General features: G+C 35.1%; 2 protein-coding genes across 2 annotated transcripts; one reads left to right on the top strand and one right to left on the bottom strand.

Annotated features, from left to right (window-relative positions):
- Positions 1 to 909: 909 nt before the first annotated feature.
- LOC102604058 (probable aminotransferase ACS12) lies at positions 910 to 7,619 on the top strand. Its single transcript, XM_006347992.2, has 4 exons — positions 910 to 1,541; positions 1,659 to 1,793; positions 6,376 to 6,536; positions 6,649 to 7,619. The coding sequence occupies exons 1-4, from the start codon at positions 1,167 to 1,169 to the stop codon at positions 7,490 to 7,492; spliced, it is 1,515 nt and encodes a 504-aa protein (XP_006348054.1). The 5' UTR covers positions 910 to 1,166; the 3' UTR covers positions 7,493 to 7,619.
- A 112-nt stretch (positions 7,620 to 7,731) lies between these two features.
- LOC102604397 (uncharacterized) lies at positions 7,732 to 9,430 on the bottom strand. The gene is made up of 2 exons (XM_006347993.2): positions 8,050 to 9,430; positions 7,732 to 7,890 (listed from the first exon to the last, which is right to left on the bottom strand). The coding sequence occupies exons 1-2, from the start codon at positions 8,929 to 8,931 to the stop codon at positions 7,783 to 7,785; spliced, it is 990 nt and encodes a 329-aa protein (XP_006348055.1). The 5' UTR covers positions 8,932 to 9,430; the 3' UTR covers positions 7,732 to 7,782.
- Positions 9,431 to 18,413: the final 8,983 nt, after the last annotated feature.

Here is an 18,413-nt window from a genome sequence, read left to right on the forward strand (position 1 = left end):
TCATTAAAAAAATTAAATTTGGGAAATACCAAAAATGTGTAATTAATTAATAAAAAATAGGAAATATATAAAATTAACCACAAAAAATCACAAATAAATATAGTAACCTTAAATTCAACAATTTCAACAAATTTTTTTATTATTTAATTATTTTCGGTAAATCCCAACATTTAGTAATTAATTAATAAAAAATAGAAAACATATAAAAAAAATATAAATTTAACCCCACAAATTTATAAATAAATATAGAAACCTTAAATTCAACAATTTCATTAAAAAAATTAAATTTGTGTATAAATTGCGTTTCTGTTTGTATAAAGCGAGAGAAAATTGTATATACACATGCAAATACATATATATTCGTCCTATACACTTATAATTATACAATAAAAATATTCCCCTGCCCAGTTTTATGCTTGTATAATGTATAATTTATGTTTGTCAACGATTTATACAAACGAGAGGCTAACAACAATTTATACAAATGGCCTGCCAGCGAAATTATACAATTCTGAAGAGGAGCCAACGAATTATACAATTGCTTCTTTTTGTATATATGTATAGCGAATTATACATATATATGTTTGCTATGGAGTGCAATTATGCAAACTTTGCTATATCATACAAATATGATTTTTTTGTTTGCTGTATGTGAAAGTTTCTCTAATATTAACTATCCTAGTTTTTATACATTAATAATTTCTTCCTTAACTAGCCACCAAACAATTAGTTGTACTTAATTTATAAAATAGTAACTTGACATAAAAACTGCGATAATATTACTTTGTAAAATGAAATAAAGTATACAAGCCCATCTAGCACAGTTGGTAGAGCGCAAGGGACGAAGGATAATATTTTTTATTACGAATAAAATATATACTTGTATTTTTTTAACTCGATGAAGGGCATTCGGACGATTCGTCACTCATTAACAGAATCCTATCTTCCCGATTCGTCACTCATCAACAGAATCCTATCTTCCCTGGCCAGCCAAGCAAAGTAGAACTAAACTTCAAAACCCTGATACCCTTCCGGAGGCAACATCGCCACATTTCCGCCGTCGCATCGGCGGCTCATATGACCTCGACCGGTCAATTGAAACCTAATTTGGACAACGAAAACGATACCGGAAAAGCATCTCCGGGGGACAGTGGAGGGACTTAGGCATGAGGCTCGTTGTGCCCTTACAAGGTGTAGTTCAAGGCAGAGGCGGCCTTATTTTAGGCTCACTCATTCCTTGTGCACTTTTCTACTTTCTCCAATTCTACTCAAAACGACACCGTACTACCCCGTCTTCTTCTAATCCTCCGTCACCGTCCACGTCGTCGCCGAACCTCTCCGAGTTACAACGCTCGTCTTCACGTTTAAATTTGTCAACTCGTGGTTCTGTTGGCCGTGTCTTCTTGTCTTCAAGGGCTAGTTTGGTTGCTGCACCGAATGATTCCCCTTACTACATTGGAATGGATAGGTTCCGAGCGGATCCGTACGATGAATTGGATAATCCCGACGGTGTTATTGATCTCGGAATTGCGGAAAACAGGGTATAGTCTGTGATTTTTGCTGTTGTAAAAGTCTGCTAATTTATGGGTTCATTTCTTCTTTCTGTACTGGAAATCACTGATTTTACAATGTGTTTCTTCTTCTGTATTTGCTTGAAGTTGTCGCTAGATTTGATTGAGAAGTGGATTTCAAGCAATGTGAACGGTTCCACGCTTGGAAGTTGCGGTGATGGATTGAATATCAATGGAATTCTTACATACCAGCCATTTGATGGATTGGCTGAGCTGAAAGTGGTAATGCATTTTAAATCTGAAAAAAATTAGTAATGTATTTTAGTTCATTTCGTTTTTCTACTGGAACTTGCTCCTCAGTACAGTGAGAGTTCTTGCTGTAAAGCCTACTTGGTATGGCATGAGTTCTCTTCAGCATAATAAATGAAGGATGAGGTGGGGAATGGGAAATGGTGTTTGCTGAGATGCTTACGCTTTGATAGGAGCAAGTGACAAGTAGGAGTCAGGTGGAAAATGATTTATGCCTTAATCCCAACTTGTTGGCATAGTAATTATCATTCTTGTTATGTATCTGAGTTGTTTTCCTTCTTTTTGTGGAAACTATTTCTTCAAAGAGAACATTGGACCGTGCTTTAGCTCTCAAACACGGGAAACTGGAACCATTTGTATTCGCTTCCTATCATAGAACTAAAAATAATTATGGAAGGTCTTACTTGTGTTTTTCAGCACTTTAATTGTTTTTACTCCATTTATACTATTAGTACAATAAATTAGTTTGTATACAAGCGACTGGCCAGCAATTAATGGTACTTATCTTCGCAGTCCAGTCAAGATGAATTAATAGACTTCCCTTTCTTGTAGGATAAATGAATAAATGCATGTCTTTGTATCATCTAGTTTCTTCCTCTTTCATATTTTAATTTTCTATGGTATTTCTTACTGTTTGATTTTCAATATATGGCATACTTACAGTTATTACTTAGTTTGCTCGTTAACCAATTTTTTTCATGAAATAACTAGTGCATTCATTAAATAAAACTGTTATTCTTGAACACAATTGGCTAGTCCTAAAAATGCAACTCGATGAGGAAAAATAAGGAATAGATGGCTACTGAATATGCATGTTTTGTTGAAAATCTAGGCACCAGTCTTATAGTCTATCGAACCTGTGTTGCTCTATGATCACGAAACATGAAAAGAAAATTTACCTTGCTGTTTTGGTACGACAAATAACTTCTCAAAAAAAAAAAACTTTAAACAACTATTCATTAGTACTTTGTTTCCAAGTTACTTTTTGAAGTGCAAATGTTGTAGAGTATATCTAGTTAATTTCTAGATTCTATGGTCAATTGACAATTGTAGAACGTAGTTTATAAGTTTTTGTGGAAGTATAACGAATGACTTGTGCTCTCCTTATATTGTCTTGGACAATCCTCCCTCATGGACTAGCTTTTAAGGTTGACTATTGAGTTAGATCCAAGATCTATTTCTTCACATGGTATCATAGCCAGACTCATCGATCCTCGTTGTTGTGTTTTTCAATGTTAGATCCCGGGTTATGTTATCCATGCTCCTCCCACCACCACAGTTTTCTAATCCTGAGCGTTTCTGAGTGTTAAGTTCCACGTTGGTTGAGCAAATGTGTTATAGTCTCATTATATGGTCTTAGATAGTCCTGTCTACATGAGACTTTAGGGATTGTGGTAGATCCGAGGTCCATTTCCTCACACATACATCCCAAAATAGCTTTCAACGTCAATGGCACATCAAGCACTGATGTCAAGTTTTGCCTTTGAAAGCTCCAATTCAGTACAAGTTCTAGAATTGTTGTGTCTTCTTCCAAAGAGGCAACTTTGATCATTCAAGTTCCCTCAAAAGGGCATGAGACATTCATAAACACCAAAAGAAGCATCTTAATTAATTCAAAAAGTACAAATGTCAGTTACATACTCTATCAAAAAATGGCACCAATGTTACATAGAACAAATATTTTAAAATTAACGTAACACTATAAAAATGTAAAAGACTACCAACATATGGTACTTTGGGTTGGAGGCATTTGGTCAATTATGTCTAGTTCTCCTAGTGGTTCAGGGATTTTAAATTTGTAATTTTTCGTTATTAGTACATAATACATAGAATGCCTCATTACTACTTTCTGTTATCGTGTCATAGCCCCAAATGGTTGAAGTTGAGGAGTAACTGGCAAGTTATTAGTGTCCAAATTTAATGAAATGAGTCCAAACACTAAAGCAATATTGAGATGCAATAGGTCGTGACCATCGAATGTCAGTATTTGACATGGTATGAAGTTAGAGCACTGTCATAAATTTAGAACATGCTTCTTAGGTAGGGAGCATTATCCGATGCCCAATATTTTTTAAGTTATCTTCAGCTTATAATCATTGAATTTGACCGGAAAAATCTATAGAAGTGTATAAAGAAAAAACTTTCCAGGTTGGGCTAATAAATTTTTGATATACCCATGTTTACAAGTAAAGTATTTTTTTTTGTTTTGCTCTGGAACAGGGAGGATTGGGATGACCTGAGGCTATAGGTTCTGGTTTTGCCTAAAAATTTGATATTTCTGTTATTTCCTCTATCCTTTTCCAATTTGGTTGTGTATTTTTTTACGTCTTATATTTATTAAGAGAAATTCAAAATTACCAATTAGGAGAAACAACCTCTCTACCTCCCAAGGTAGGGGTAAGGTATGTGTACACTCTACCCTCCCCAAACCCCACTTGTGGGTTTACACGGTGTATGTTGTTGTTTTGTGGTTCCATATTGACTTTTGTGTCAAGGAAAAAGAAGTTGAGGGCAGAATGATATTTAAACAGAGTGAAAGAGGGTTACACAACTTTTTCTAGTTTTTAAAATGTATAAAATTTTCTATTTAAAGAGAGTGGGGACACATTTTGCCTTCCTTGGAATATTTTGATCTTATACTAAACAGATTTATATGCGTGTAAAAAATATAGAGATTCTTTTAAAAAATATTTAGCTTATTTTCACTTCCATTTTTGTTTTGGTGCGATGATGGCATGAGTTGAACTTAAATGGAGAAACATGGTCTATGAGGATTCATATAGCTAACAACTTGTTTGGGATTAAGGTGTGGTTATTGTTATTGGGCCACATTTTGGGACAACCTGAAAAAAAGAAATAGGACAAGTATTTTGGGAGGAAGGGGTATTAACCAGCATCACTAAAGGCGTGCTTAAACCTTGAAGTTTGGTGTAAACTCAGTCTGAGTACTTCACATTGGCCATTGTGGAAGCAACTCTTTGGCATAGACACTGATGCTTTGAAGCATTCTCATGGTCTCTGTCTTGAAGAGGTTGACGCTGATCAATAAATAGAGCTAGCAAAACAGCATATACAGCTAACAGATTTTCTGGATAAATATGATAGTGATTAAGAATAGAAAAGTACCGCACTTATGGGATTACACTTGGTATGTTGTATTAAGAAAAGAAAAACTAGATTATAGATTGTTTTATAGATATACTGCTTGTATACATGGGTTTTCACCCAATTTGATGGATATATATATATACCGCCTCTATATTGGGGGAGGGGAGGGGAGGGGAGGGGGGTCAATAATATTGTGTACTTTATCCCAAAAAAAAACAGAATTGCACTTGCTTCTGGATCAAAAAGTCCAAAATAATTTTTGAACTTGATTGCATGGTTTTGACTCCCTATATCTCATTAAATGTAGTAACCATTTTCCCCCATATCTGTTGTTTGCATTTATAGTTGTTTTTTGTTGTGTTACACATGTGTTTCTTTTTCTTTTTTGTTTGAAACTGGTAACTTTACACATGTGTTTCTTTTTTCCCACCTTGCTTTACGTCTTTCTCCACTAAGGCGCAAGCTTTAAGTGCACTTTGTTCTTAAAATTTCAGCATCCCTTGATGCAAATCTATGCTTTTCGCTTTTGACAACATCGCCTCTATTTTGGGGGAGGGGAGGGGAGGGGAGGGGGGTCAATAATATTGTGTACTTTATCCCAAAAAAAAACAGAATTGCACTTGCTTCTGGATCAAAAAGTCCAAAATAATTTTTGAACTTGATTGCATGGTTTTGACTCCCTATATCTCATTAAATGTAGTAACCATTTTCCCCCATATCTGTTGTTTGCATTTATAGTTGTTTTTTGTTGTGTTACACATGTGTTTCTTTTTCTTTTTTGTTTGAAACTGGTAACTTTACACATGTGTTTCTTTTTTCCCACCTTGCTTTACGTCTTTCTCCACTAAGGCGCAAGCTTTAAGTGCACTTTGTTCTTAAAATTTCAGCATCCCTTGATGCAAATCTATGCTTTTCGCTTTTGACAACATCGTCTTCATTAGATCAGGACTTTGTACCTCACATAATTTGTACTGTATGCTTCTCTTTTGAATTTCTAAGATTCTTCAGCGATCCAAATCCAGGCATCTTAATTTATCAGTTTCTTGTCTGCCAAAATGTGACTTCATCAATGAAAAGAAGATTAAATTGAGGCAGGTAACCCGTGGAATTAGTCAAGGTGCACGCAAGCTAGCCTGGAAACCACAGTTATTTTAAAAAAAAGAGATTAAAACGAGACTTTCAGATTACTCTAATCTGGTTCTGATCTTCCAGGAGTTCACCTAATTTTTTCTTTGGGATTTAGAGTATACTAGTGTTGTTGATATCCATGTAATTTGTTCTTTACAGTCCACCTATTGTAGTTTCAGTCTCTTAGCAATTTAATTCGCCTGCTGTCTAATAGGGTATCTGTCGGGCACTATTATTTGTTTTAACGTCTAATTAAATCACCTCTATCAGCGATTTCTTTTAAATGATATATTGTAACATTGTAATCTTAATTGTGTAGGCCATGGCAGGCTTCATGTCTCAGGTCATGGGAGAAAAAGTGTCATTTGATCCATCTCGAATGGTGTTAACATCAGGTGCAACTCCGGCCATTGAGGTTCTGTGCTTTTGTTTGGCTGACCACGGGAATGCTTTGCTTGTTCCAACCCCCTATTATCCTGGGTAATTTCTAATTTCAACCTGATTTAATATAATGTCACATTGTCTTTTTCTATCTCCTCCAGTATGCACACCAGTGCTGTGCAGCTCGTGTGTAACTAGATTCTGTCTGCAGCTTTGATAGGGACATAAGATGGAGAACTGGTGTAGATCTTATACCTGTTCACTGTCGTAGCTCCGATGCTTTCATGGTGGATATAATAGCTCTTGATCAAGCATTTAGTCATGCAAGAAAGCGAGGGCAAAAGGTCCGTGGAATACTTATCTCAAACCCGTCTAACCCTGTAGGGAACATTATGAGTAGGGAAACGCTATGCAGAATCTTAGATTTTGCGAGGGAGAAGAACATCCATGTAATATCAGATGAAATATTTGCTGGATCTAATTATGGTGGTACAGAGTTTGTAAGCATTGCTGAAATTCTTGATGAAGAGGATCCTGACAGGGACAGGGTTCATATAATATATGGATTATCCAAAGACCTTTCTGTGCCAGGGTTTAGGCTCGGTGTTCTGTATTCCTTCAATGAGAATGTTGTGGCAGCATCTAAAAAGTTGACAAGATTTTGTGCCGCTTCAGCACCAACACAGAGCCTATTAGTTGCAATGCTTTCAGATGCTGGGTTCATCAAGGATTATATGAGAACAAACAGAGAGAGATTGCGCAAAGTGTTTGACTTATTTGTGGCAGGTCTAAAACAATTGGGCATTGAATGCATGAACAGCAGTGCAGGCCTGTATTGTTGGGTTAATATGAGCGGATTGATTTGCCCTTATAATGAAAAGGGAGAGCTTGAGCTGTGGGAGAAGCTCTTGAATGTAGCTAAGATAAACGTGACTCCAGGGTCAGCTTGCCATTGTATTGAACCTGGATGGTTCAGATGTTGTTTTAGTACGGTAGAAGAAAAGGACATTCCTGTAGTTATGGAACGGATACGTAAAGTTGTTGAACGTAGTTAGGCCTTCTGATTAAATGTTTATAGCTTTAAAATAGTGTATGCTGTGTTAGTTATGTCATTTTTTTTCTGAGAATGCACTGTCCCTATTTTGGAATTTGATATGTGCATCATTGACACTTAATACTAAAGTTGCACTCATGTTGCCAATTATAATTCCAAGCTGTACAGTAGAATGTGAAACGTGTTGCACAAGTTTAAATTAAGAACGGATAACAGAAATGACTTTCTTAGGTGACGAGACAGTAAGCCCTTTCAAAGTTGTGCCAAACTGTGAATCAAGATGCACATCTTTCAGATTAGTTTGAGCTGCAATTGCCTCTTCCACTTGTTGTGCAGTTCGCCAATGCTGTTGCCAATTCCAAGGATGCAGCTTCCAAAAACATCATTATCCATCATTTCCTGCAACAAGTATTATATTGTTCTTGTTTAAGTTGGGGGCATATATAAAGAGGGTTAATTGGAAAACGTCTTACTGCTATTTAATGCGAATTATTATGCCTGTGTTTACTAGTTGTTGGGTTAAACAGGATAAGTGATTGATGTTTTTCAGAGAACTACCTTAGAGATGCTCTGCTTCTGCATTTGGACGGTTTTCCTTTGGTAACTTCTTCTTCGGCTCATCATTATCAGCTCACCTAGAGTTAGTGGATGCCTTACTTTGGTGCTGCAATTGTTTTCACGAACTTGATTGTTATTAAGTGCTTTCGGAGGAACATGAGAACCTCCTTTTTCAGGGTTGCTGCAGTTCTGAAGAAAGCTTGTATCAGGTGATAATAGAGGGAAGAGCTTTTCCAGAAAAGCAGTCCCAACCAAGCTTGTAGTTCCAGTGGCATAACTAAGAACACTGCTGCCTGCTTCAGAAGTTGGTGAAAGAGGAGTCTGTAGCTGGCTGTGGTGTATGTCTGCTGTCGGAGAAGTTTGCTCCACAGGAACAGCACTTGAAATGTCCACAGTTGGTATGAAGCCATTAGCTAGGAGGGAAGAAGGGGCTGAGCTGAAGGATTCATAAATTGATTCAGAATCAGATGCCTCAACTTCTGATTCTGACATCTCATCTTCTTCATGACTACCATGCTGATCAATGTACTCGCCAATTCCAGCCCAGAAGTCATCTCTACCTTCATGCACATCCCTAACAATTGAAGGTAATCCAACAATATTTCCGTGTGGAGATGTCTGGGAGAAGAAAGGGAGAGGTGTTCCTGGCTTTTCTTCCCATTCAAAGGGAACAGAAGCAATGAGCTTAACTGGGGGTGTAAACGTAAACGCACCACTAGTAGTAGCCATAGCCACAGGCTTTGGTTTCCAATCCTTTATCGGTATTCCTGGTCTTTCTTCCCAGATAAACGGAATAGAAATTTGTTGTCTCTCTTTCTTGCAGGTTGAATTCCCAGAAGGGTTGTTTTCTGCCATTGGAGCAACATATATTGTCATCGCCATTTCGTTTTTTTCTTTGTTGGCTGAGGGAACACCACATACATATATATAGCAGAGAGTAAGTGGGTTAGAGGAGTTTGCAACTAAACCTACATGCCAACCGCACCATTTCTGCAAAGAAAGGTTAGGCAAACGTACTGTCTGTTATTGATTATAATATATATTAATATGAAGTTATCTCTCTTACCTAAGCACTCGTGTGAGAAGAATTCTTTGACTAAACATTTTTGGGCAAATTCTTTTTGTTGAAGAAGCGTTGTGTCATAGCCAATCGAAGAATTGGTCAACAAACTTGATATGCCTTACCAAACTACTTGAAAACTTTTTGGTAAAATTTAGGCTGGGTAGTGGGTTCAATGTTCACTAGTAGTTTATTAGTGCTCTTCGAACTACTACAATAGGAAAAATCCTTGGAAGCCTTCTCTTGTGAAGTTTTGGTCAATTTTCTTTGTACTTTTCAAATTATTAACTGAAGACATTATTATTCAATTTCACATAGTTTAAAACATTTTGATTCTTATCCATTGTTTTATTCTATTTTATAATAAGATTTTCTTGAATATGTTTGTGGACCAACTAATTAAGACTTCACACTCAATGTCCACATTCTCATTATTAATCACCATGATTTTGATTTGCAGCATTGGATTGATTTAGCTCCTATGTAATGGCGATTTAATTATTTTTAAAAACATAAGCAGGTAATTATACCATGATCTAAAGGGTCTGTGACATGTAAAAATAAATAAATTATTTACTAAATAATTATTCTAAAAAAGACGATGAAGGAAAATTTCACTTAAAAGAATGGGACAATTTCATATATATACAATAAAGTAATTTTATTTGTACCCAATATAGCTAAATTTTCATTTACATAAAATAACCAAAATTAGCAATACGTATGGGCATCAAAAATTACTTTCAACAAAATGACTATATGTATATGCAATGTATCTGATATTGTATAAATATGTATATTCGTGTATAAATGATGAGTAACTATATATTAAAGATGTATATACATTAATATACATTGTTGATACAATAAAGTATATATTGTAGATCGATTTTTTCCCCAATTCTAACCAACTCACTACAATAAAGTATATAGATCAATTTTTTCCCCAATTCCAACCAACTCAAATCTTCTCTAAGCAATTCTCAATGTTTTGAATCTTTTGATGATATATTATTCACTCAAAACAATTAACGTTTGCGACATATCGATATCTAAAATTTGAGTTTCAAAGATTTTCAATGGCGAACTTCAATGGTCATCAACTCAAATCTTCCTCAAAACAATTCAAAATTGTTAGTAATGAACTTCTCTTTTGATATATTATTCACCCAAAATGAATTTTAAAAATGATTCACGTTTTCCTCCCCTATTTTTCTTCAATGACGAAAATAGTAGTACTATATTCTAATAATGACGCCCAAAATAGAAACAGAATAAGAAGGAAAAATTAAGGGAGTTGGAAGAAAGCAAATCATGATTCAATTCTTAGCTAGTTGTTTTCTCATGTGTATGGTGAGTAAATAAAAAGGAGTTGGAAATTTCTTAAGATGGTTAATGTGTTGAAATTATGATATTCAACTGACTAATTGAAGTAAAATATGAAAATTGGACTAATTTGGGTTAGTAAAAGTGACCCAATGGTCATTTTCTTTACGGTAACTTATAGAAATTTCCCTAAATTTATGAGTTAATTATTTAGATATATGTTAATTTGTAATATTATAAATCTTATCAATTTTGGACTTCGAATATATGTATTTGACATATCCAGTATTATTACTTAAGGAAATATATATAAGATTGTTATACTCACATGTCAAAAAAGCATCTAATTAATTAGTGAGACAATATGTAATTACTTCAAACTAGAAGATAAATTAATAAAAATAGTAGGAATATTTGTCTAATTAGGTAACTTTTTCTTTCTTAAAATATACTTAGAAGGCGGACGTTAGTGTGGAGCGGCCCAAATAGGCTAATAAAATTTTCAAATATGATTTTTAGGGAACTCCTAGTTTGATTATTATTTGGATTCTATAAAAGTTTCCTCTAGGCTCTATATATAAAGTAATTATAACCCCAAATACATCATTATATAGACACCCATCACTACGACTAATCAATTGCATAGAAACACATTATAACCAAATAATTAAGAAGAAAAAATGACTTCCTGTGACAAAACAGAAAACCCAACTTTATGCCCAAGAAATTGTGGTTCCTATGCAAATTCAAGAAATTACGATCACTATGATGAAATATATTTATTCCACAAGATGTTTCTTAAGGAAAAAAATGACTTCTTGTGACAAAACAGAAAACCCAACTTTATGCTCAACGAATTGTTGTTCCTATGCAAATTCAAGAAATCACGATTCCTATGACGAAATATATTTATTTCACAAGATGTTTTCTCTTACTATTAGAACCGGAAAAGATGATTTGATGATGAAGACGAAGCCACAAAAATGCATGGTTTGCAGGAAGAAGGTGGGATTACTAGGGTTCAATTGTAAGTGCGATGAAATATTTTGCGAGACTCATAGACATCCAGAAGAACATGCATGCACTTTCAATTTCAAGTCTATAGGACGTGCGATTTTGGCCAAGAAAAATCCACTATGCAAAGCTGATAAACTTAAGAATAGGATTTAAATTACTATTATTGATTATGTATCAAGTTTGTTATTAATAGTACCTAATAGTGTAATATTGCACTTCCGTTTCTATTAATGTCATGTATACTATTGTTGAGTATAAGGTACATAAATTTAAGCCACAATGTTCAATTTTTTCCACCTTAATTTATTTTAATTTATTTTCCATCTCTCAATATAGATACTTGACCATCCCAAATTGGACGTATAATTAGGGTTAATGTGTACTTATCTGATATGAAAAACGAAACAAGAAGATGATTAATTTATACCCCCTTTGTTAATCTTTACTTGTCAATTTATACTATTTTTTGGGATGTTCAATAATACTTATTCAATTTATAAAGCCAATAAATAATTTACAATTTTGCATCTCTTTTACCTTTGCTATTAATTACTATGCATTTTTAAATGTTTAGATAACTTATACTCCCTCTATTCCATATTAACTGAATTTGTAATGTAATGCACACTTATTGAAAAAAACATTCAAGGACATAATTTAAATCATACTTTTCACTATTGTCCTCTGTGAAATCATAAATCTAGAAAATATCAAACTTCATTAAAGGAAAGGGCAAATAAGGAAAAAATTTCAAACATCCATCTTAAACTTTGAACAATTCAATTATTTTGAACAATGAAAAAACCCCAAAATTCAGTTAACATGAAATAGAGGGAGTATTTGATAAGGGTGATTTGGTAAAATTACCCAATTATTTACTGTTTTTTATTTCCTTAGTCAAATCAATAAAGAACGACTATTATTATTGGACTGAAGAAAGTAATTTTTAAATTATACACCATTTATATTTGAAAGTTCCATAAATGATACTGCAGGAACTTTAAATTGCACGACTAATGATATATCTTAACCTACCATAATCAAATTGCACAAATATAAGCGATTTGAGAATCGCTATTCAAGAATAACCTACGTTCAATTTTTTAAATTTCATGTATTTAGATGTATTTGACTTAAAATTTGATATGATTAATTAGTGAGATAATATGTAATTATTTCAAACTAAAAGATAAATTAATAAAAATAGTAGGAATATTTGTCAAATTAGGTAACTTTTTTCTTTCTTAAAAATCCTTAAAAGAAGGCGGAAGTTAGTATAGATCGGCCCAAATAGGCTAATCAAATTTCCAAATATGAATATTAGGGAACTCCTAGTTTGATTATTATTTGGATTCCATAAAAGTTTCCTCTACATATAAGTAATTATAACCCCAAATACATCATTATACATACACCCATCACTACGACTAATAAGTTACATAAAAACACATTATAACCAAATAATTAAGAAGAAAAAATGACTTCTTGTGACAAAACAGAAAACCCAACTTTATCCCCAAGGAATTGTGGTTCCTATGAAAATTCAAGAAATCATGATCCCTATGATGAAATATATTTATTCCACAAGATGTTTTCTCTAACTATTAAAACCGGAAAAGATGATTTGATGATGAAGACGAAGCCACAAAGATGCATGGTTTGTAGGAAGAAGGTGGGATTACTAGGGTTCAATTGTAAGTGCGATGAAATATTTTGCGAGATTCATAGATATCCAGAAGAACATGCATGCACTTTCAATTTCAAGTCTAAAGGACGTGCGATTTTGGCAAAGGAAAATCCACTATGCAAAGCTGATAAACTTAAGAATAGGATTTAAATCACTATTATTGATTATGTACCAAGTTTTTTTTATTAATAGTACCAAATAGTGTAAAATTGCACTTTCGTTTCTATTAATGTTATGTATGCTATTTTTGAGTACAAGATAATAGATTTAACCCATAACGTTCAATTTTTTCCGCCTTAATATTTTTAAACTTATTTCCAAAATTAGATATATAACTAGAGATTATGTGTATTTGTCTGATATGAAAAACGAAACAAGAAGATGATTAATTTATAATTTTAAAAAATAAACTCCATTTATATTTGAAAGTTCCATAAATGATACTCTCTCTATTGCGAGTTTTTGAAATCTTGAGTAAAAAAATAAAGAGTGCTAGATTTGATGGAAACCATTTTGTCATACATCACATATAAGATTCAAGTTTCTTTTCATTGAATGTGTAAATATTTTCTCTCATTAATGATTTATCTTAACCTACCATAATATAAAGTGCACAATTTTTTTTCAAGAATAGCTGAAGTTCAAATTATAAGTTAATTGCTTCAAAATCAACTTTATATTCACGAGTAGACATTAAATATAGAAAAGGGATAAATATAATCTTTAACTTTGCGATTTAGAATAGATATATCCCTCATTAAAAAATGATGCATATATACTCCCTATCGTCTAACAAATGGTACATATTTATCATTTTTATTAACATATCTATATTTGTTTAAGAGAATTTTTTTTTATTATTCTGAATTTTTAATTTAAAAATGTCAGATTAAAAAAATTATCCCATCCCTTTTTCACACCTCTAGACCCGACTCAAATGAATTTTTTTTTTAATTCCTCGTCTACTCATTCATAAAATGAGTTTGGATCGGGTCTTAATAGAAGACATTGATTTTTTAAAAATTGGATAGGGTCTGGGTGGATAAAAAACTGAATGATATTTTTTTTAAAGTCGTGTGACATTTTGAAATTTAAAAACCACTTTTAAGATTATTATTTTTAATTTAGTCTGTTAACTAAAACATAAAAATATGTATCATTTGTTAGACGTATATATATGCACCATTTATTAGATGACAAGAATATATATGCATAATATTATAACGAAAGGCCACTCTAAATCGCAAAGTTGAGGAATATATTTGCCACTTTATCCTTAAAAAATCCAGACATGAAATTTGAACCTGCAAGCCAAACAACACACAATGTTCAAAATTTATTTGCATTGTTCAAACTTAGACATATATATGAAGTTTGAACTAAAACGATATTTGGGTGAATACTTTTTAATCAATAATTACTGGTTTTAGCGATACTTTTTATTATTTATTATTATTTATTGCAATACATAACAATACTGTCATGATCCAAACTGTCGTGATTGACACCCACACTAACCCTTCCTTTAAAATTGAGCACACCCCCGCATCAAGAGTGGTCTCTTGTGCTTTGCTAGACACTTTTATTTCTGAGTTCTTTCGAATGCTCATCCTCAAACTGTTTGGCCTTGATCTCCTCAATGAACGTGACCCTTACTTCAATGCTAGCTAACACCCCACCTTTCTCTGAGATCCCCAACTGCATGAACTTAGACTCCAATGTCTGAATTTCCTTAGCCAAAGGTTGCTTGGATACACTCAAGCAAGCTAGACTACCCATACTCACTGCCTTCCGACTTAGCGCGTCTGCCACCACATTAGCCTTGCCCGAATGATACTAGATGGTCACATCATAATCCTTGAGTAACTCCATCCACCTTCGCAGTCTCAAATTCAGATCATTTTGAGTAAACACATGCTGCAAGCTACGATGATCAGTAAATACCTCACACTTGACACCATAGAGGTAATGTCGCCAGATCTTAAGAGCGAACACTATCGCTGCCAACTCTAAATCATGTGTTGGGTAATTCCTCTCATGCACCTTTAACTGCCACGATGCATAAGCTATGACATTCTTACCCTGCATTAACACAACACCAAAACCCGAATGGGAAGCATCACAATAAACAATAAAATCCTTACCTTACACCGGTAATGCTAAAATAGGTGTTGTGGTCAAAAGAGTATTGAGCTTTTGAAAGATCTCCTCACACTTTTCAGTCTACTGAAAGGGTACCTCTTTCTTAGTTAACCTTGTTAGATGCGTAGCAATAGAAGCAAAGTATTTCACAAATCAACGATCGTAGCTAGCGAGCCCCATAAAACTCCTAACTTCAATCACAGAGTTAGGCCAAACCAAATTCTTAACAACTTCAATCTTTTGGGGATCTACCATTACCCCTTCTTTTGCAACTACAAGCCCGAAAAAGGCAATCGAAGTCAACCAAAATTCACACTTAGAAAGTTTTGCATACAACTTTTGTTTCCGAAGAACACTCACAACAATACGAAGATGGTCGGCATGCTCTTCCTTACTTTTTGAGTAGACCAAAATGTCATCAATAAAAACTATAACAAACGAATCAAGAAATGACTTGACCACACCATTCATCAAACTCATGAAAGCTGCAGGCATATTAGTCAACCCAAATGACATTACTAAAAACTCATAGTGCCCATAACGGGTCCTAAACATCGTCTTCGGCACATCCTCAGGCCTAATCTTTAACTGATGGTAACCAGACCTTAGATCAATCTTAGAGAAAATTGATGCACCTTGCAATTGGTCAAAAAGATCATCTATTCGAGGCAATGGGTACTTGTTTCGAATGGAGACCCTATTCAATTGCCGGTAATCTATATATATCCTCATACTATTATACTTTTTCTTAACAAGCAAGATCGGAGCACCCCACAGGGAAGCACTAGAACGGATGAATCTCTTATCAAGTAGTTCTTGGATTTGAGCCTTAAGTTCTCTCAACTCTACCGGGGCCATGCGATATGGAGAAATAGAAATGGGGCGGGTACCAGGTTCCAAATCAATGCAGAAATCTATATCTCTATCTGGAGGCATACCATGCAAATCAGTAGGAAACACTTCTCTAAATTCTGACACCACGTGAATAGACTCAATATGTGGAAACTTAACCTCAACATCCCGAATATGAGCCAAATAAGCCAAACAACCCGTCCCTACCAGTTTCCTAGCCCGAATGGAGGATATGATCTTAGCAGGCTTAGGCTTGTACACCCCTTCCCACTCTAATTTTTTCCTTTCCGAAATTTCTAGAGTCACAGATTTATTATTACAATTTAACACAACATAATAAGGGGACAACTAAGTCATGCCTAAGATTATGTCAAAGTTAGTCATGTCCAAAATCACCAAATCAGCCCAAGTCTGAAAACCCATAAACAAAATAGGACAAACACGATAGACATAGGTGACTATGACAGACTCTCCAACGGGGGTAGAAACATGGATGGAGCACCAAGTACATCACAAATCATATCAAGTCCCAAGGCAAACCGAACGGATACATAAGAATAAGTAGAACCCGAATCAAATAACACATTAGCCATCCGATAATAGACAAGAATAGACATGTGATCACTGCATCATATGCCTCTGCCTCAGTCTTGCCCGAAAGGCATAACATTGAGCATTGTCATCATGACGGGCGACTTACCTTCCCGACTGCACTGTACCTCTGCCTACGTTACCATTACCCATACCTCCACGGCCTCATTGATTTCCTCTTCTCCCACCTTGTGGATGCCCTCGACCATTATTACCATTTCCCGCGAGTACCACAACTCTAGTCTGCTGCTACGCGGAATCCAACATGTACGGATGGAGACAATATCTCTCATATGACCAGGTTCTCCACAATTATAACAAGTGCGATCAAATGATGGCATGCTGCCCGTCGAAGGTCGGCTACCTCCCTGACTATCCTGAATTATATTCTAAGGTGGAGTTCCCGAGTAAATACATGTAGAAGTAGGCATAATGGACTGAATTGGCCGGGATGCAAGTGTCGGCCTTCTTGAATTTCTGGAGTAAGAACCCTGAAGGTTACCTGTATTCTTAGCTTTCTTAGTCAATGCCTTAGCCTGACCGTCTCGCCTCACCCCTTCCATTTTCTTCACAAAATCTATTACCTCATTGAAGGTTTTTCCTACAAAGGTCATATGAACAGACAATATCTGCAACTCAGAATTTAGTCCCTTACAAATAAGCGGATCCTTTCTTCCTCGGTAGTCACCAATTGCATAGCATATCTAGACAAAGCATGAACCTTAGCTCATAAGCAGCCACAGACATACCAACTTGCTCCAAAGCCATGAACTCATCCTTCTTACGATTTTTCAAAGTTCGAGGAACATACTTCTCCAAGAACAGAACATGAAACTGGGTCCAAGTGAGTTGGGGTAAAGCTCAAGATCTTCATTTCACATAAGCTCTCCACGACTGCTTAGCCTCATCTTGAAGTTTAAAAGTCATAAACTCTACTCCGTGGTGATGGACAAGTCCCAACTTATTTAGCCTCTCATAACAATCTAGAATGAACTCATATGCATTCTCACTCTCAGAACTATGGAAAATAGGCGATTTCAACTACAAAAACTTAGTCAATATCTCGTGTTCATTACTAGTCATAACCGAACCCAACAAAGGATGAAAGAAAGCATCAGTACATACAGTTCTACCCACCATGGGGACAGTGATAGCAATAAGGGGATTGGTGGGGGCTTGAGTCGCTTGAACTAAGGGAAGCACTCTAGGACCAACCAATCCTTTGAGGAACGACATAATCTGTTGAGCTAACATTGGGTCTAAGGGAGGAATACCTATAGTCTCAGCTTGTACCTCTTCCTCTTGTCAAACATTCTCCTCATTCTCAATCTCTACATTCTTCTCTACCTTCATGATGCGCATGAGAAGCCTCATTTCTGGGAGCATTCTCAACTAGTGCTCCATCCCTAGTACGGGCTACCATTCCTCGGCCTCTACCCCTAGCTCTTTCTCTACCCCTGCCTCGACCGCGACCTTTTGCTGCGGATTCCGCAGTTGGCGCATTGACGGGAGCTACGGGCCTGGCGTCGTTGAACCTAATGTTAACCATCTGCGGACAGAAGAGTGAATAAGATTAGATACCAATTTAGATCACCAGATACCAATTGGAACCAAGTTATAGCACGAAAGAAGACAAAAGAAAACAGAGAGATTTCCTAAAGTCCTATAGCCTATCGAAGAAAAGTACAA

This window comes from Solanum tuberosum, unplaced genomic scaffold, assembly GCF_000226075.1.
Source record: "Solanum tuberosum cultivar DM 1-3 516 R44 unplaced genomic scaffold, SolTub_3.0 scf00099, whole genome shotgun sequence".
NCBI classification, from domain to species: domain Eukaryota; kingdom Viridiplantae; phylum Streptophyta; class Magnoliopsida; order Solanales; family Solanaceae; genus Solanum; species Solanum tuberosum.